The sequence below is a fragment of the Protopterus annectens genome, chromosome 2.part1 (genome assembly GCF_019279795.1).
Source record: "Protopterus annectens isolate FY-2018-M chromosome 2.part1, PAN1.0, whole genome shotgun sequence".
NCBI classification, from domain to species: Eukaryota; Metazoa; Chordata; order Ceratodontiformes; family Protopteridae; genus Protopterus; species Protopterus annectens.
In genome coordinates this window covers 569094014-569114789 of record NC_056729.1, presented here as the reverse complement: position 1 = coordinate 569114789, position 20776 = coordinate 569094014, and the positions used below count along the sequence as shown (strand labels likewise).

The following is a 20776-nucleotide window of genomic DNA, read 5'->3' as shown; positions in this document are numbered from 1 at the left end:
GTGGTCAGAAAAGCCTATTATTTGGTTTGTCTCATAAGTAAAGGGATTGCATCCAGAGAAAAGGAGTTTATTACCTCTCTATACTCCTCTCTCATTAGACCAATAATTGAATATAACACCCCATTTGGTATGTTCCTCTCCAAACATCTGCACCAACTGGAAAGGCCACAGAAATAGCTCACAAAGAGAATCCAAGGCCTCCAGCACTTGTCCTATATGGACAGGCTCAAATCACTATCACTCTACTCTGTATTGTACAGGTTGCTCAGAAGTGATCTGTGTCTCACCTACATGGCAATCTGAGACCCTGCTCTACTAGAGATGCTCCATATCCGTAAGTCTAACTCCTCGCACATTGCCGACTTGAAAGGCCTGAATCTAATATGCAACATCAACAAAACCTGCTGGAGAGACAAGTTTGTCTCCCAGAGGCTGCCCCATCTCTGGAATAGACTTCCCATACATATTAGACAGAGTACCTCGTTGATCCTCTTCAAGTGCAACCTTGATGAGTGGATGGGAAACCACAAATTTGTCCCAGGGGTTTCACCTGTGTTTGTTGTTGACAGGGGTGACAGTGCTGACTGAAGTTTCTTTTTGGGGATAAACTTTTGGCTAGGCTTGTAAGGGCCCCAGGGCCATTAGCCTAGCAACCTCCTATAATCCTATGATCCTATGATAAAAGAAGGCATGGTAACACAATGATTTTTATGAAGGTCTGAAAAAGTGGTGTTTGTGACCACGAAAGCGCTAACCATATTTACTATCTTTTAACCATTAAACCTGTTTTTGGACATTTTATCAGGAGTTTGATTCTTCACAGCTGTTGGTTGACACGCTGTATGGTGTTGTGTATATAACTCTGTTCCTTTGTTGGTCCACCGTCTCATTTACACGAGCAGCCATTTGGATATTGTGTGTTACTAGTTTTTAGTTTACATTTTAATATTGTATATTTAAACTGACATATCTATATGCATTTTTACCATGACTGGTTGTTTATTGGTCACATGATTTTGTAGCACCATTTTTAAACTGGCTGTTTGTTAGAGTTTTAGATTCTGATGAAGTTCTATTTTATTAAAAGAAGAAAAGCTCTCAATTTATTGAAAACTGAGTCTGAGTCAATTTTGTGTTGGTTTTGAGTAGAACTGTTCTTTTGGTTTGTTGTTGGTTTGTTCTCTGCCAATATTTGGGATATTTCAGATGTCTATTTTTATGACATCCATTGTAGCCTGATCACTTCACAGACATTATAAGCCAGACCAAACATGCTATTAAAAAATCAAGGAAATATTTTTATTGGCTGTTCATCAGCATTTGGGGATAATACATATACTTTGCTAGTAAATGAAACTAGATACAATATCTATTTAAAATATAGGCTACAGAGCCCTTGCACACAAGAAGGCTAACCTAAAATTCCTACCATCTTTATGTACTTCAAAACATTTAGAGATATGTTGTGACATAACCATAATTTAAAACTGCACATGCCTTAAGACAACCTGGCCTGTTATAAAATAGTGCGTGTTACAACAATGGCATGCATGTGACATCTCCTCTGCACTCCACAGTTAGTTCACCTTATTTTTTAATGTGCTTTTACCTCCTCTGTGTCTAACCATCAAGCCCTATCAGATTCGAGCCAATTCATTCCCTAGAGATATGAAGTCCCATCTCAGATGCCCTACAGCAAGACCAATCTGGAAAGGACATCATGTAGTCAGATACTAGGGCGTTTGATGCTCTTACCAACATCCTGGCAGTGAGAGTGTATTTTTGTGAATGGCCCCATGTGTAGTAACATGGGTACCTATCTCAATGTTTTTTTTTTGCACTCCACTGCATAGTTAAAAGGATTTACTTTCGCTGATTTGGGTGGTCGTGCTCATGTCATCCTTGCACCAGCCCCCCCACCAATAATAACATCATTCCTACACGCCAGTCAAGATAAAGTCAGGTGCAGCAGCATGGGCCAGCTGGATGCACCCACCCTCCCACAATGTCTAGTACCTGAGACACTAATCAAGCTCATGTCAACTCCGTTTCCATTCTGCATTAGAAAGCAGATGCCATAGTCAGGGTTTTATCCCTCTGTGTCACTGGTACAGCACATCAGTTTTGGTGTAATGCTTAAGTAGTGAATAAGTAGTTATTTGGCATTGGCACTACTATGAAAACAAAACAGAAGACACCAGAAGTACACCCTAACATTCACCAGCACTGTCACCAGAGTAATAGTGATTAGGTGCACTGCACTAGAGTATACAGAACATGGGCCATTTCACTGAGAATCCACAGCGGCAATGGGTTTAAAAGTATAGAATGAAAAACAAATGTTTGTGTGGTTCATTTTTAGATGCTTGAAACTTCTCTCCACTGTCCACATTTTTTATGAAATCAAGCTGTGTTTTATTGGTACAAAAAGAGAGGAGAGAGATGGCCAGGACATGTGATTTAGGGACACGTGTGGTGACTTTCAGTAGGAAATATGATATAACTGGATGCATTACCCTTAACTGAGACACCCTTCAGCAAATTCACAGTTCAGTCAAAGCTGGAAACCACAACAGGCAAAACACACACACGCACACAGACGCACACAGACACACACACACAGACACACACACACACACACACACACACACGCACACAGACACACACGCACACAGACACACACAGACACACACACGCACACACACACACACACACAGACACACACACACAGATGCACACACACGCACACACACACACAGACACACACACAGACACACACAGACACACACACACACACACACACACACACACACACACACACACACACACACACACACACACACACACACACACACACACACGCACACACACGCACACAGACACACACAGACACACACAGACACACACAGACACACACTGACACACACACACACACAGCGCACACAGACAGACACACACACGCACACACACACACACACACACACACACACACACACACACACACACACACACAGACACACACACACACACACACACACACACGCACACACACACACACACGCACACACACAGGGACACAGACACACACAGACACACACACACACACACACACACACACACACACACACACACACACACACACACACACACACACACACACACACACACACACACACACACACACACACACACACACTCCCCTGTACCCTGTACCTAATACAATCTTCTCTAAGATCACACAACCTGGGTGTGCATAATGAATGTTTAGAGAAGGACAATGTAAAAAAGCATGTCTTGATTATGCATGTACATATCAGTACAAATCCTTTGTAGGAAACTTTTCAATTGCTGATGGCAGTGCAAATCTACTTCCATTCTACTTTAGAAAGCTGATGCCAACAACTGCTGGTATCTGGTGAATCACTTAGAACTATGAAATAACTAGCACTTTTTTGTGTCATACTTGACAATTACCAGACAAGACTGATATTACTGCTGTCAACTATTTCCCTACAACTGTTATGTTTTACTGTTAAAAATGTACATCAATATCCGCCCATTGCAGTTTCTTAACCCTACACATGCCCAGATCTCATTATCCCGAAGTCAAAAAACCCTTAGTGAAGCTCATTTGTGCCAACTCTGCCATTATCAACTCCAGAAATTATGTCTCATTATTCTTCCTCATTTATATTGGTTCTATAACTTAGGGCGAAACATTACCAAACGTTTAAAGCAAGTATTAGCTAAAATTAAAGAATAATGCTGTGCTATTTACAAAATCTTTGTTTTCTTTGTTTTTGCCTCCTTAAATCATTTGTTCTGTAAATTAGTCTATATAATGTGTCTATGCTTTAAAATATAGTCCATATTCACTTATATCCTAGAAAAGAGCTACAGACGGTAGGCAGTACGTGGGATTCAATACCCTACCAATGGAGATAGAAATCAAATAAGTTTAAAAGGCAAAGTAGTGTTCAAAGTGCTGACTGTATTACCCTAAGTGGGACAGACGGACAAGGAGTTTGGCTTCCCAAGTTTAGAGCAAAGCATGTGACTTCTATCAGCTGGACATCATACAGAGTATGTCTAACATCTACATCGGTGAAACATAGAGAGAAATGTAGTCTATAAGGTTGTAACTTGCACCCTATAGCATAAGCAACAGTAAAGATCATATATATATATATATATATATATATATATATATATATATATATATATATATATATGTATATATATTAGGCTGCACTCCACCAGCTGCTTGCCAGCATAGCGCTAGTGCTACTCCATACTGCCTGTGGAAACTGAAGTTGCTGGTTTGCATCCAGTTGCAGGAGTTCAGTTTTGTAACATCACATTAGCTGTGGTCCTATTCGATAACATGATCACAAATTATTTATTTAATTATATACTGCATCCTATATAAAGTCTGAGTTTCAAGGCTAACTTATTTATTCATTTAGATTTAATGTAGACATGGATTTGACATGGAGTTTTACGGCCAGCCTTTTCTCACTCAGTCCCTCACAAGGTCAGGGCTTTCTCAAAGCTTTACCAAAGCTGATGATGCTGCACTGTGTTACAGACTATCTGATGTGGACAATCAAGAGTCACCAATGTGGACATTCAACTTAACTCTGCATGATGTGAAGCTGATCGAAATTCCACATTGTTCAAACTAAACTTATGAACCCATGGAGTTCAAACTATAGTGAACATCCACCAGCAATATTTGTCAGTGCCAGGGATCCTGGCATGTGCTGTTGGCAAGGTCATAGCAGAAGCACAGGCAGGTAGCCACCCAAAAGAGGGAAGGTGACCCACAGAAGAAACAAGGCAGTATAACAGCATGGCCAAAGTTGACTTACTGTGCAGATCAGAACAGTCCATAAATGACCCTCACTGAAAAGAGATAAAGAGCATCTCTGGTGTAATGCAAGTGTAGCCATCCTCTGGATAGCAGCCTTTTGTATTAATTGCAGAAGTGAGCACTATACATGTCATCCAATTTCCCTGGCTGCAAAAGCCAACTATGTAGAACTCACACCCATGCATGCAAATCCCATGCACATAAGGAATATAAGAGAGCTCTCACTGAGATGTATGCATGCTGGTAATGATTCAGCTAACATGCAGACTGCCAGTAATGTGGAATATTAAATGGTCTTTTTCAGTGCATACTGCTATAAAATAATGTTCTATATTCAGTATAAAGGGATTACCTGTGAGTCTGGTAGTTTTACAAACCAAAACATTCAGTGTGTAGTCTTTCATGCGTTTTTACATTGTGTAGTAAACACATCCACAGTGTGGCTAGAGTGAGTACACCATTGTCATCTTGCATTGTGCCAAACCCATTTCATCCATATTTACACGTTTTCTTGAACTCAGAAAGCCATTTAGAACTCAGTGCATATACATGATGTCCAGTACATAAGTATGGTTTCGAACAGGATATCTGCCCCCTACAGAATGTGTGCAGTGCCTTCACATCTGTGTTCTGAATGCCATGTGGTATCTGCTGCAGGCTGTAAGTTCTGAGTCATGCAACAAGTAGAATACCCACATCTTTGTAACTGACTGTTTGTCATTTAACCCTCAGTACTAAAGTGTATCAGGGACTGCTTAATGTCTGCCTGCAGTGTAACTGTCACTGCCATGACACCTCACTATAGCATTCCATCACTATCACTGCACAGAGCAATTGAGAAGAGTAAGCTCAGCTTTGTGATGTGTACCACAACTGTGCATTAGAGACTCAGACTGCATAGTCTCAACACCTCTGATGCTTATGTCGGTGAACTGCCTATGGAGAACCTTTTCAAAACATGTGAATTGTTGTTTTGCCCCGAGAACCATATTTATTATTTATTTATTTATTTCAGTTTGATGACCGGGGAGGTCCACTGGGCTCAGGAGCCCATTTTCAGTGGAGGCCCGGGGAGAAAAGCTCCACATTACAAAATACAAAGATAAAACAAAATACAAAATACAAAAGATAAAAATAAACATAAGATTCAAGGTACAGATACATAAGGATGCAACCGTCAGTCTACATGGTATGAATGCTGGTAATTTTTGATACAGAGGTAATAAAAGGAATGGTGTTTACATAACATATTATTTATATCTTGAAATGGATGATTAAAAGATTACAAAGAGTCTGATTCTAGTAATGGCAGAGTGGTAGAGCAAGCATAGGTTTTAGGGAGGGGAATAAAGGGAGAGCAAACTATTTACAGTATTTACATATATACACAGGACAACAGTAGCAATAAGTAGATATGAACAAGGTTGATAGTAGTAAGAAATTGAATAGCATTACTGTTAATATGTACAGTGAGGGGGCTAGGTGGGGAAAGTGCAGTTGCACTTCCACTTAGAAAACAGGTAGGAATGGAGTAATTTTTTGAAATTATTAGGATTTTCTATCAATCTTAAAGAAGGAGAGAGAGAGTTCCACTTTTTGGCTAAGGAAAAAGAAAGGAGGTGCTGCCGGGAGGTCGTTTTGGTTTGTGGACATTGAGTAGGTTTAGGTGGGCTGAACCAGGTGGCCTATTAGGGGTATATGGTTGAAGGATGTTGGATAGTGCAGGACATTTAGAGGGGCTAAATAATAGCCTGTGGGCAGTGGTTAGTTGGAGGTAGTCTAGAAGGTTGGGGAGTTCTAGCCAGTTTAGTGACTGGAGGGCAGAGCAATGATGGGAGGAGTGTTTGGCTTTGGTGGTGAATTTAGAAATTTTGTTATAACAACTTTCCATTTTTGAGGAGGTGGAGGTGGATAAGTTAGTTAATAGAGGGGCACCATACATTAGTGAGGGAAGAAGATAGGTAGTGGCAAGCGTTTGTCTAGAAGCAGGAGAGAGATAGTGGAAGTTTCTGTATAACAGGCCAAGTTTTTGATGTGTTTTCTTAATGTTGAGTTGAACATGGATGTCAAATTTTAGGTTTTCATCGATAGTGACCCCAAGAAGTTTGGCATGCGGGACAATTTCTATGGTAGAATTTTTAAGGCTTCTAATTTTGAAGGTCTTTTTGTCAAGAGGGAAGGATTTTGTAGCGGGGAAGAGTAGTATTTTAGATTTGTTAGCATTTAGAGATAAGTGATTATGGAGCATCCAGTTCTCAGTGGCAGAGAAGGCATTTTGAGTGTGTGCTAGAAGTTCAGGGAGATTGGTGGCACAGCAGATTAAGGTGGAGTCGTCGGCGTATTGTACGATATCAGTATTTGGGATAGCAGAGTGGAAGTCATTGATGAAGATATTGAAAAGCATGGGGCCAAGAATGGAACCTTGGGGAACTCCAGTGGGGGTAGGAAGGAAGTTAGAGGTGCCTTTTCTCCATTTTACAGCTTGGGATCTGTTGGAAAGGTAACTTGAGAACCAGGATAATGTATTGTCAGAGAGGTTAAGGTTAGAGAGGTGACTAAGGAGATGAGTATGGGAGACAGTGTCAAAAGCCTTAGAGAGATCAAGTAGGACTGTTGAAACTATTTTGCCAGAGTCACGAGCATGATTGACTATATCAAGGAATGAAAGTAGAGCAGTTATAGTGCTATGGCCAGGACGGAAACCATGTTGAGTGTGAGAGAGGAGGTGGTTTTAGTAAGGAAAAGCATTAGTTGAACATGAACGCATTTTTCCAGTATTTTCGATACTGGGGAGAGGATGGCTATGGGATGAAAGTTTGAGGTATTATTGTTTATACCACCCTTATGAAGGGGGTGTATAAAGGCAGTACGCCACAGCTTAGGGACATATGATTCCTGTATGGATCGATTGATTAGGATGCTAATGGGGAGAGCGATTCCATCTGCAGCAATTTGTAAGAATTTAGATGGAATATTATCTGGGGCATTTGAGCAAGGTTTCAGTTTGCTGAGAAGTTGTTTTATATATGAGGTAGAGACTGGTTTGAGTTGAAAAGTGGTGGGAGGGTTGGGTTTAGAGGCTGTGGTAGAGTGACAGAACTGTGAGGATGGGTTAGTAGGGAAGGATGTATTTAGTTCAGCTATAGAATTAATAAAGAAGGAGTTGAACAGAGTAGCAATTTCTGTGTCGGATTTGGTAGTATCAGGGCAAGGATTATTTTTGGTGCCTGGGTTGAGAAGAGAATTTATGGACTTCAAAATTGTTTGGGGTTATTAGAATGGTTGGCTTGGAGAGTCATGTAGTAGGATTGTTTGTCTTTGTATATAAGTCTTTTAGTAAGGTTGAAGTTGTTTATATTGAAGTAGGGTCTCAGGATGTTTATTATGCTGAGATAGTTTCCACCATTTGTCTCTCTGTCGCATGAGTTTTTTGGTTTCTCTAGTTAACCATGGTGTGAATTTAGATTTGATTCTTATGGTTCGCGGAGGTGCTTGGGTGTTAAGTATATTTAGGAAGGTAGAGTTAAAAGTTTCAACGGCACTATCAAGTGGTAAAGACTTTAGATTATTCCAGTTAGTTTGTTTGAGGGTATTAGAGAAGGTAACAGGATTAAAGTGAGTAAGGTTTTGTGTATGTAGGTATTGATGCTGGAGGGGGGAAGACTGTGTTGCTCGGTGGATGAAGGCTGGCAGGTGGTCACTGAAAGAGTCGGGAAGGATTCCAGAGTCCAAGATATTATTAGGGTGGGTAGCTAAGATCCAGTCAAGTGTGGATCCTGGAGGATTGGTCTTGTTGGGTCTGGTAATAGAATTGGTTAATTGAGTAAAGTTGTAAAGATTGACGGTTATGGCTGAATTTGGGTTATTAACTTTGTTCCAATCGATATTGACATCCCCTAAAATATAGGTCTCTAGGTTAATATTAGTTGAGATCCACTGGAGGATTTCTTCAAGGGTGATAGCATTGTTACCTGGGGGAATATAGAGGAGATGAAGCAGATACTTTTGTGAGTATTCATTTGTAGTAAACTTATAAGTAGTTCAGCGTTGTAAAACTGAGGAATAGGGTTTGGGTAAGGAGTAATGGGGAGTAAATTGGAGAATATCAAGGCTACTCCTCCACCTTTTCTGTTTAAGCGATCAGATCGAAGGGCTTGAAAACCAGGGGGAAGGATTTCAGAGTCAGATATAGTAGGTTTTAGCCAGGTCTCAGAGATGGCTACAATGTCAGGAAGGTTATGGTGAAGCCAGGCATGAAATAGAGTAGATTTATTTCTTAGACTTTGGGCATTGAGGGAGAGATTGTTAGTAGTGCATTTTGGGAAGGAGAGATTGTTAGTAGTGCTAGGTCCAGGGTTTGGGTGGATATCGCCTGATTGGAGTAGGTGGAAGAAGAAGGAAAATAGTAGGCTATTTAGTTTGCCTTTTGACTCTTGTGTGCAGTAGATTAGAACTTTGGGAGAGTAGTGTATTGTAGAGATGGGTAGGATCTTTGGTTTGAAGTAGTGGAGAGGATTATGCTGTAATAGAGAGGATGATATGTTATGGAAGTGAGTTGTGGAGTGGTTAGAATTTGGAATGGAAGTTGAGAGGTGTGACCAAAAAGAATGGGGAAGAGAAGAGGAGGTATAGGAGGAAGTAAGGTACAGTGGAATTAGAATTAAAAGCGTGATAAAGGGGATTCGAAGAGTGAGAAGGAGTGGAGAGTACATATTGTGAGTGGGTAGAGAAAGAAAGATGAGGAAGAATGGATGCAAACGTAGGGTGAGAGAAAGAGACAGAGAGTAGGGAAGTAACTGTGGTGTAATTAGTGTAGGGAGTGGTTTTACTAAGTGGGAGGATAGGAGGATGTAAATAAAGGGAGTGGCCTATAATTGATGGGAGGAGAGAAGAATGGCGGGAAGGCTAGTGATTGGTGTGGATAGAGAGGGGAGGGTTTAACTGGAGTAATAAATGTAGGTGGAGTGGGGGTGGGTGGGATTTGGGGGTAGGGTAGGAGAGCGGAGTGAGCCCGCAGGGCGAACGGAGCGGGTAGAGACAAAAGAGTAGAACAGCTCAGGATGAACAATCAGTGGATTGCAGACTGCTCAGGTAAGAGAAAAGTACAGGTGAGTAAAGAATAATAAAGTGAGGTAGTACTGTTCGGAGAAGGAAAGAGGTGATTACAGAAGAGCAAAAGATATATGAAGAAAGGATGGGGCAAGGTATGGGCAGCAGAATGTTTTAAAGAAATGTATAGGATAGCAGGAGCAGGTTATAGACAACAAAATGTAGGTGATGCAAATTATAGGATAGCAAGATAGGAAAGTGGGTTGGAGTAATTTGAAATTGGACCACTGGGTACAGAGGAGGGTATGGCTGCTGGCAGTCCTGGCTAAAAACTAACAATTATAGGCTACAAGACATAATAATCTTAAATGTCAGCTTGTCTGCCAGGTTTAGGTGAACACATACTTTCTTTCTTCCTTTCTTGGAAGAGCTCAGAGGTGAGACCGCAGGTAAAATGGAAGGGTCCAGAGATTCCAGATATCCAAATTTTCAGCCTCTAGTGGAAGGAGGGCAAGTTTCTTTCTTCCTTTCTTGGAAGAGCTCAGAGGTGAGACCGCAGGTAAAATGGAAGGGTCCAGAGATTCCAGATATCCAAATTTTCAGCCTCTAGTGGAAGGAGGGCAAGTTTCTTTCTTCCTTTCTTGGAAGAGCTCAGAGGTGAGACCGCAGGTAAAATGGAAGGGTCCAGAGATTCCAGATATCCAAATTTTCAGCCTCTAGTGGAAGGAGGGCAAGTTTCTTTCTTCCTTTCTTGGAAGAGCTCAGAGGTGAGACCGAGGTAAAATGGAAGGGTCCAGAGATTCCAGATATCCAAATTTTCAGCCTCTAGTGGAAGGAGGGCAAGTTTCTTTCTTCCTTTCTTGGAAGAGCTCAGAGGTGAGACCGCAGGTAAAATGGAAGGGTCCAGAGATTCCAGATATCCAAATTTTCAGCCTCTAGTGGAAGGAGGGCAAGTTTCTTTCTTCCTTTCTTGGAAGAGCTCAGAGGTGAGACCGCAGGTAAAATGGAAGGGTCCAGAGATTCCAGATATCCAAATTTTCAGCCTCTAGTGGAAGGAGGGCAAGTTTCTTTCTTCCTTTCTTGGAAGAGCTCAGAGGTGAGACCGCAGGTAAAATGGAAGGGTCCAGAGATTCCAGATATCCAAATTTTCAGCCTCTAGTGGAAGGAGGGCAAGTTTCTTTCTTCCTTTCTTGGAAGAGCTCAGAGGTGAGACCGCAGGTAAAATGGAAGGGTCCAGAGATTCCAGATATCCAAATGTTCAGCCTCTAGTGGAAGGAGGGCAAGTTTCTTTCTTCCTTTCTTGGAAGAGCTCAGAGGTGAGACCGCAGGTAAAATGGAAGGGTCCAGAGATTCCAGATATCCAAATTTTCAGCCTCTAGTGGAAGGAGGGCAAGAAACGCTGGGGCCAGGAGCACACAGCAGCCAGGGAGGTCCTCATTACTGCTCAGTTTTTCTGGTGACCTTTGCACAGTCCATGTAGTATCTTAATCATCTATATACTTCCAATGATTATAGAATCCTTTCTCCTTCATTCTGAGACCCATTCCATGTACTGTAGCGCTGTGCTATAGTATTCATATGTATAATCCTCTCAACTGTTCCTGATTATGCCACTGATGATAATTCTGTGGCTTCCGCATTAAATGTTGTACTTTAACAAACTACCACTGTTATGTGTCATTTGCATGCATAGCTGATGGAAGATTTTGCTGTAGTTCAGAGCCAGGTGGTTATTAATACCTATATGACTTGAAGCTGTGTTATCACCCCATACTTCCCTAGCTCTGGACATAAGAGTCGACGAATTCCAGCCTATAGCTCTTACTGAGTTTATATCTGCAACTTGTTGCATGTAACATTGTTGTTATAGAATATGTCATGATGTCATTAAAAGGTGCTGTGATGACAGTGAGAGTGGTGCTGACAGGTGTGTGTTATGCAATATACTGTGCCATTTTCATAAACCATAAATGTAAAGAATGAAAAATATCCAAGTTGCAATCATTGTGCATATTATGGAAGCATAAACTTTTGTAAAGTTATATTGCAAACACCTTATAACTGTAAATATTGTTATACAACTTAGACCTTGCATTTATATGTGCTGAAATCATACAAGAAAAGAATATATTATGTTTTTTTTTTTTTATTTATTGTACTTGCAGATTTAACTTGTTACCTGTTCCTTTTTGAATAAACAAACTGCTTATAATGCTGTATTATACTCTGGTAATGTTATTTTATCTTTAGACCAACGCCTGAAGGACATGGAAGGCCTCAATTTCCAGACAGATACATTTAAGGTGCAACATAAGGAGTCAACAGTGGTAATTGCAGTAACTCGTTTAATACCAGATGCATGTCAAAATATTTATACAGTAGTCAAAGATGGGCTGACACGTTACTAAGGAGTATCTTGCTTTTTTTAACATAGCCAACTTCCATGGAAATCTATGAATCTATAAAAATACTGGTAATATAAATGTTCCTGAGAAAAGCTTTTGGATTTCATATACATACGTGTCGCTGTTTGTGTGATTACATTTAGATAGCTAGATATATAGCTATGTACAGATAGACAGATAGATAGATAAATAGATAAATTAAATTTGTGTAATAAATACTTTTTAATTCTTTTCATAATGTTTTCCTATTGATATAGCTAAATATTAAATGTTTGCTATACAAAATAAAAAATACTCAGTTGGCCTGTAAAAGGAATGAAATGTACAAATGTAATTGTGTAATAAAGAAGGATGAGTATTTTGCACCAGTTTGTTTGATTGCATTTTCATGCATGTGAATTGGAACTCCTTATTTACTCATGAATCCCTTGGACAAAGCCACTTGTAGTAAATTATTTCAGCTTAGTGAATTCTGGATGGGCATCCATTAAAAGAGAAACTATACTAAATATGTTGAATGTTAAACTGGCATGGTCTGCCTTATATTGTATTGCATGTATCTTCTAAACCTTGATTTGCATACCTAGGTATTAGTAAGGTCCCCAGGTATGATGCAAAAGTAACCACCTTATCACTTTAATGTACTAGCTAGGTTTTTTTCTAGCCTAATTTTCTAATTGCCCCAGAGCACTGTCTGTTTGAATGAATTGCTCAGAGTGACACAAAAGGCAAATGAAGGCTGAGAGACATACCTCTCAACTGTACAGATTTTCACAGAATGGCTAGATTTTTGGCTCATATTTTTGTCCTGTCCCTCCTGGAAAATCAATGGGATGATCTCAGGATTGAAGTCACTAAATAAAGGCATACATTTGACTTTCATACTTCAAATCCTTCAGAAAACGTATATTAAAACAAATCCTGTTACTCTATCAACTTTCTAAGTTTATAAGAGCAATATTTAAAATATGTCCCTATTTGTAACCCCATTTTTTCAAACTTTGTCCAGATTTTTTGCATTAAGAGGTTGAGAGGTATGCTGAGAGAATCAAACCCAAACTACAGAAAGCTGCTAATAAACAGCTCATATCCTTAATCCTTCGCACCATCTGCCATACCGACCAACAGCATTAGAAGCTTGGAACTACAGTGTTAGACTTCAGATCCCTCTTTCCACACCCCTTCCTCTCCACAACCCCCAGCTAACTAACTCCTTAACATCTTTTCTTCTTGACCAGCACAATGCCATATATGGAAACATGGCAAGTTCAAAAACCTGTGAAAACAAAGGACTATGACTGGGTTTCGAATCATAACCAAGTTATAGATTCATAGATTGTTATTAGGCTAACAACCCCAGGGGGCCTTTCAGGGCCTAGCCAAGTTTTCTCGAAAGAATAATGATGTCCTGTATCCAAATAGGATATTGTGAGCCAGGCAGTTATAAGCTACCACTGTCCATAAGGGTCATATATGCCAGGCCTGGTGTAAATTTCCTATTCTCCATCCACAGATCTAGGCTGCACTTAAACTGGGTAATAGACTAACTCAGCTTCACATGGATGGGAAGCCTGTTCCATAGGGGGCAGTCTCTGGGACACATATCTGTCTCTCCAGCATGTTCTGTTTAAGTCACATACAAAATTCAGGTTCTTAGAACTTGTACTTCTGGTAATGTTTGACTTACAGATATGCAGGAGATTCATAAGTGTGGGATTTGTGAATGCCTTGTAACCCAGGTCTAGATCACCTCTCAGCAATCTATAGGAGACTGAGTAGAGGGAAAGGACTTTAGGGTTCTCTGCATAAGGCAGGTTTGTTATAACTTGTACTCTTTTAGTATGGAACCTCTGAGATATCTCTAATTGCTGCATATACCTAGTCAGGGACATATCAGAAGGAGCATTGTATTCTATGATTGGTCTGATAAGGGCAGAGTACAGTGGGGTAATGACCTCTTTGGACCTAGATGCTATGCCCTCACTTATAAGTTGCACAACATAAAAGGATTTCCTCACCACTGTGGCCACGTTTTGGTTAAAGGCTACTGTCTACGTGTGTATCCAGAAGGTTGAAGGTAGTATGTTGCTCATTGCTAGGCTCATACCTGCCTGAGTCACATAATCAGTGAGCTTAATGATTTCTCACTTTGTATAGTCAAGGGAGGCATGTCTCAGACTTGAGACGTATCTCCCTGGACTACATGAAAAGAGACATGGAAGAGCTCTTGCATCATGTGACCCAGGCAGATATGACCCTAGCCCTGAGTAGCATCCTGCCTTCGCCCAGAATGATAACACAGTATAAGGACAAAATGATTGACTTCAATAATTGGCTAAGCTTCTGGTGTCATTCAAAGGGGATCCAGTATTTGTTTGCCTGGGAAGACATGATCGACAAACCACGATGCTTTGCCAGAGATGGTCTGCACCTGTCACCCTTGGGATTCAGGTTACTGGTTAAAGCTCTTGCCACCCCTATAGTGCCTTTTTTTAGGCAAGGTTCAAAGGATAAAACCACCACCATAACAGATACAAGCATGCAAAATCTGAAGGTAATGCTATTCAATGCTAGAAGTCTAAACCTCAAAATGCACCACTCAAGGCACTCCTAAAAATGGAGAACATCGATATCTGTGCAGTAGCTGAGACCTGATTCAAGGCTCCAGAGAGTACCCCTACAATACCAGGCTACAATTCTTACCTCACTTTTCAGCCACAAAACCAAGACCGAAACACTAAAGGTGGAGGAGTGTCCATATTCACCAAGGATATTCACACCTCCAGGATAGTTGCCAAACACAATGCATCTAAAATTCTACAGGTGCAACTAACACTAGGTAAGACTGCAATCCAAATTGTAGCTTGCTACAGATCCCCCACCATGCCCCAAGATTCTCACTACACCTTTCTAAACATACTGGAAAATATTAAGATACAACCAAACACCCTAATACTGGGTGATTTCAACTACCCTGCCATTAACTGGGAAAAATACTCGGGTACCAACTCCTTTTCCCAACGGTTCTTCGAATTCATAAATTCCAACGCCCTGGATCAACTAATCCATTGTCCCACCAGGGGCTCCAATATCCTAGACCTGGTCATTACCAACATGGGAGATAGATGCTCCACACCAGTGGTCACCCCTCATTGGTCAGGTCTGACCATAAGCAAATCACCCTTGACATCCACATCCGCCCACCCCCCCCCCCCCCAGTTAGGAAACCTCCTTAAAAAAACTTCTCCAAAGCCAACTTCATGCTACTGAAGTCAGAAGTGGCAAACTTCACAACACCCAAGCAGACGGGATCTGGAAGTTCGACTGCAGAATCCCACACTAAGGCACTGTATGAGCACATCCACTTGTGCATGAATCGTGCCATCCCAAATAGAACCAAGATGCTCTTCTCCAAAAAAAGGAAGCCAATCTGGTGGTCCCCTGCTATAAACAAACTATACAACAGAAGGAAGAAACTGTTGCAGAAAAGAGGAAAATCCCAGGATACAAAAGACTCACTCACCAGCTTCAGTAAGAATCTGAGATCCCTCATAAAATCCTCAAAAGCTAGTTACAAAAATAAAATTGCCAAAGATTTCAAAGACAACCACAAGGCATTCTATAGTTATGTCAAGAATCTAAATGGCAATGCTCAGATCTGCTCTGAGCTACAACAGAATGGCATTAAATATACTGATCCCAAGGATATTGCCAATATCCTGGCAGATCGATTTAGTGCCAACTTCACCCCCCTCTCACCCCCTAAAGGGCCCATCTCAATACCAAAATTTTGCCAAATTCCAATAATCACGGCCACACAGGCAGAAACTGCACTCTCCAAAGCTAAGAATACAGCATCCATGGGACCAGATAACATCCCAGGCTGTGTACTACATGAACTACAAAATGAACTGGCACCTCACCTACGTGTCATGTTTAATCATAGCCTCACCTCAGGCTTCGTGCCCAATGAGTGGCACACAGCTACAATTATCCCGCTCCACAAGGGAGGATCTGCCTTGGATCCTGGGAACTACAGTCCCATCAGTCTGACAAGCCTGATCTGCAAGGGCATGAAACGCATTATCATGGAACTTATAAACAAAGACATTGGCAACCTTCAAACAGTGGACCCCACCCAGTTTGGGTTTGAGAAGGGCCGATCTTGTCTCCTGAATCTGATTGACTTCTTTGAATCAGTCTCCAGAGCTGTGGATGAGGGTAAGGAGGTCCACACAGCCTATCCGGACCTCGCCAAGGCCTTCGACACTATCCCCCACTCTGGAATCATAGATAAACTTACTAAGGTGGACATAAATCCCTACATCACTCGATGGGTTGCCAACTGGCTTACTGACAGAACCCACACTGTAAAAGTAGCTGACTCCAAATCCATCTCCAGACAAGTGACAAGTGGAGTACCTCAGGGTTCAGTCCTGGGACCACTCTTGTTTAGCATCTACTTCTCTGAAGTACAGGCCAACACTAAGGGACTCTGGCTAACACAGTTTGCAGATGACTGCAAACTGGGAGCCATTATTGAATCCCCAAATGATGTGGAATTTCTACAAAAGGGCCTTACAGAAACATATGCCTGGTGCCAGAGCCATGGGCTCAAGCTTAATGCCATGAAATGTATAGTTATCCCCTTTGGAAAAAAACATGTACCCACGAATTACCACATAGGTGGCAGGACACTAAACATCGAAAGTGTGATGAGAGACTTAGGGACACAGGTGGACAGTGGCCTCACTTTCGATAACCACATTGCCACAACAGTCAGGAATCCTTCTATGTGGCACACCTCATCACTAAGGGCTTTTCATCCAGAAAAAAGGAGGTCATTGTCCCACTGTACTCATCCCTCATTAGACTCATTATAGAGTATAATGCCCCATTTGGTATGTACCTCACAAGACATCTGCAACAGCTGGAAAGGCCACAGAAATACCTCACTAAAAGAATCACAGACCTAAAGCAGATGCCGTATGCTGACAGTCTAAAAAAACTCCAGCTATACTCTGTGGCATATCGTCTACTCAGAGGTGATCTCTGCTTAACATACAAGGCCACGTCTAACCCTGAGCTGTTGGACATGCTCCACTTAAAGAAATCCCAATCCCTCAGAGCCACACGCTCCAGGGATCTAAATCTTGTCATCACAATGAACAAAACATGCTGGAGGGATAGGTTCTTGACCCAGAGACTCCCCATACTCTGGAATAGACTGCCCATACATGTCAAGCAGAGTGTCTCATTGGCCCTCTTCAAAAGGAACTTTGATGATTGGATGGGAGATAGGAAATTCACACCGGGGATCATGTCAGTCACCCTGCTAGACAGGGGTCCAAAGAAGTAAATATTGTGGGAAGAAATATCCAGGGAATTGTTATGGCTAGGCTAGCATAGGCCCTAGGGCTGATAGCCTAGTACCAACCTATGAACCTATAAACCATAGACAGCCACATGGACTATGACAGAGTCATACTGGTACCTATGGTTCAGTGACCTGAGTGCTTGTGTGCCTTGATGGATCCTAGTCCCAGAAAGGCAGCTAACCATGACTCTCTCCTTGGATGGGCTGGTGAGGGGGACATCAGTATGCCTAACTACAGAATCACCAGTGACCAGGAAATTTGGCTGTGCACTGGTTTGCCTTAAAAGCTTAGCAGTAGAGGAATTGGATGCAGTGTTACTATGTGTAGCTGTGGGTGGTGTTTTAACATAGTGTTTACGTGATGGCTGAGGACCCTTTTTTGATTATGCTGTGTTGGAGGTCTTAGTGTTTTAGGAAAGTTACTTGTAAGTGCCTCAGCATAAGTAGTTTTATGTGCATGGGTCGTTACCCTGTGCAGTTGGCGTGGAGCAAGTGTCACTGACAACATCTGTAGGATTAGTTTTGGTTGTATGAGAGAGTTTTGCCTCCAGCGATACAGTGTATTTACAACTCTCACATACTGTGTCTTATTAAGAATAAGTTTGTTGTCATTGTATATGAGAAAATTGCTACAATGCTTCAGAATAACCATCTGAACTGGACTGGCCACAGAGAGAGTCAAGAAGCGCATATTCATGGCTACTGATTTACTAGGGAGAAGTGAGGGAAATTTAAATATTGAATAGGTCAATAAGACAAGGAACTTGATAAGCAATCCTTGGCTATGCACAAACTAGATGCTCTAGTAGTTAAAAAATGTGTCTAGACAGTAAGGGTATTTTAATGAAAACAACACTGAGAGATTGGCATCTACACAGATTACAAGGGGGAATTATGCTACAAGATATCGGCAACTATACAGATCACTGCTAGGTACTGCTGGTCGGAGAGTAGCAGTTCTAATTAAATACTGTAAAAATTGTCAAAAAGTGCAGATACTCAACAAATCTACACTCTCCTCAAGTAGCATGGTCACCAAACATCCCAGGCAGAGAGATTCAGCACAATAAGACTTACAACAGCAATTCCCAGCTCAGAAGGGTGTAGGCTGCTCTCTCCTGCCACAAGAGTGTAGATCATAAACCTTTCTAATGTAAAATAACTAGTTTGGAACCCAAGTGCTTAAACCAGAGCAAAGACTCTTACAATAACAGGTACAATAAGCCTTTACGAGCAATTCTCAGCCAGAAGGATGGAAGCTACCCTCTCATCCCCACAGTGTAGACCACGACCCTTCTTAATGTAAAACAACTGGTTTGGAGTCCAGGTGCTTAAACCAGAACTAAGACACTTTTAGAATAAAAGATAGAGTAAACCTTCAACCAGCAATTTCCAGCTCAGAAGGGTGTAGGTTATCCTGTCCTGCCATAAGAGTGTAGACCGCAAACCTTCCTAATGTAAAATAACAGGTTTAAAACCCAAGTGCTTAAACCAGACCAAAGACACCTACAATAACAGGCACAATAAACCTTTACCAGCACTTTCCTGGCTACCCACTCCTCCCACAACAGTGTAGACCACAACCCTTCTTAATGTAAAATAACTGGTTTGAAGCCCAAGCACTTAAAACAAAACAAAGACACTTTTAGAATAATATACACTAAAAGCCTTCAACCAGCAATTCCCAAACCAGAAAGGTGTAAGTTACCTCTGTTGACACAAGAGTATAGACCACAAACCTTCCTTATGAAAGATAACTAGTGTGAAGCCTAAATGCTTAGTTTGGAACTAAGAAGCTTAGAATAACAGTTACAATGTAATCAGGCTACTAACAAGCAGTAATATATGCAGAATTTTAAATGCAGCTTAACAGTTTAAGAATGCAGCAAAAAGCTAAAGTATCAATTTCAAGAATACATAACAAATATTTACTATCAGTGCCCCAGTCATGATTTTTTGAAATGCATAGTGAATTTCAGCTGTCCTGGTGTACTAACACGTAAAAAAGTATGGTAGTGTGAAGTGCCTAACAGCATTTAAAGCTGTAGTGACGCACTTCACGTTTGGCTACCATTTTTGTGGCACCATTAGGTATATTACAGCTTTCAAAGCTATTACCTGTTTTTGATGCAGTTCCTGGTGACTGCCAGCTGTATGGCAGGAAGAGGTTTATGTAGTTCTAACAGCAAGGTTCATACTTGTGAAATTCACTATAACAAGCTTGTTATAACTATTTTCATACATTAGTACATGTAGAAAAGACTGTTTTTTGCACAAAATGTCTTTAGCATTTTGTATGTCAGTACATACACAGTATGATAATTGAATTATGCTTAAACGTGTTTCATTGTATGTGTGGTATATGGATAGAGATATATACAAGGTCACTGACTTTCTGTCGCATGCCTTACTGTTTATGCATGATGGCATTATATATCCATATAGCAGGACACCATTTTCAAATTTGACTGCAGTGCATATCTGTGGATTTTTTTTAAATATTGGGGTGGTGAAATTTTGTCCCCCTACCAGACAACAATGGCATACTATCAGAGAAAGTGGACAACATGCATCATTTGAATGCAATGCATATATGTGATTTTTTTTAAATATTGGGGTGATGCAATTTTGTTCCCCTACCAAACAATAATGGCATCATATCAGAGAAAGTGGCATAGCCTTTTTTATGGTATCTTGTTTGAAAGTTGCACTTCATTTAAGCTGACTCTATGGTGTACAGAGGTGATGCCCCGCATATGACCCACATTTATTTAGCAGTCTCAGCACCGGAAGAGCTGGCTGGGTTGGGATGAGTGTGGCAAATAGCAGATCACCCATCCTGGGGAAGGATGCTGGCAGAGTCCTTCAGTAACAATTCCACAAAGGGAAGGTCAGGTAGTGCAATTCCTGCAGTATGGAGTTCAGGGAGAGTAAGTCTGCTAAGAAATGCACATGGAGTCTAGCTAAACACCTTACAGTTATGGGAGCATACGCTTCTATTGGATGTAACACAGCGGATACTGCGCTATACTTTCTGGCCAACAGGGGGAGGTTTTAAGAGCAAAAAAAATA

General features: G+C 41.1%; 1 protein-coding gene across 1 annotated transcript in view; it reads left to right on the top strand.

Annotated features, from left to right (window-relative positions):
• CD8A (CD8a molecule) overlaps positions 1–12692 on the top strand; it is a 232421-nt gene extending 219729 nt beyond the window's left edge. Inside the window, exon 6 of the mRNA XM_044062337.1 lies at positions 12173–12692. Within this exon, the coding sequence (XP_043918272.1) occupies positions 12173–12224 (52 nt within the window). The 3' untranslated portion in view covers positions 12225–12692. The remainder of the gene's footprint in view (positions 1–12172) is intronic.
• The last annotated feature ends 8084 nt before the right edge of the window (positions 12693–20776 follow it).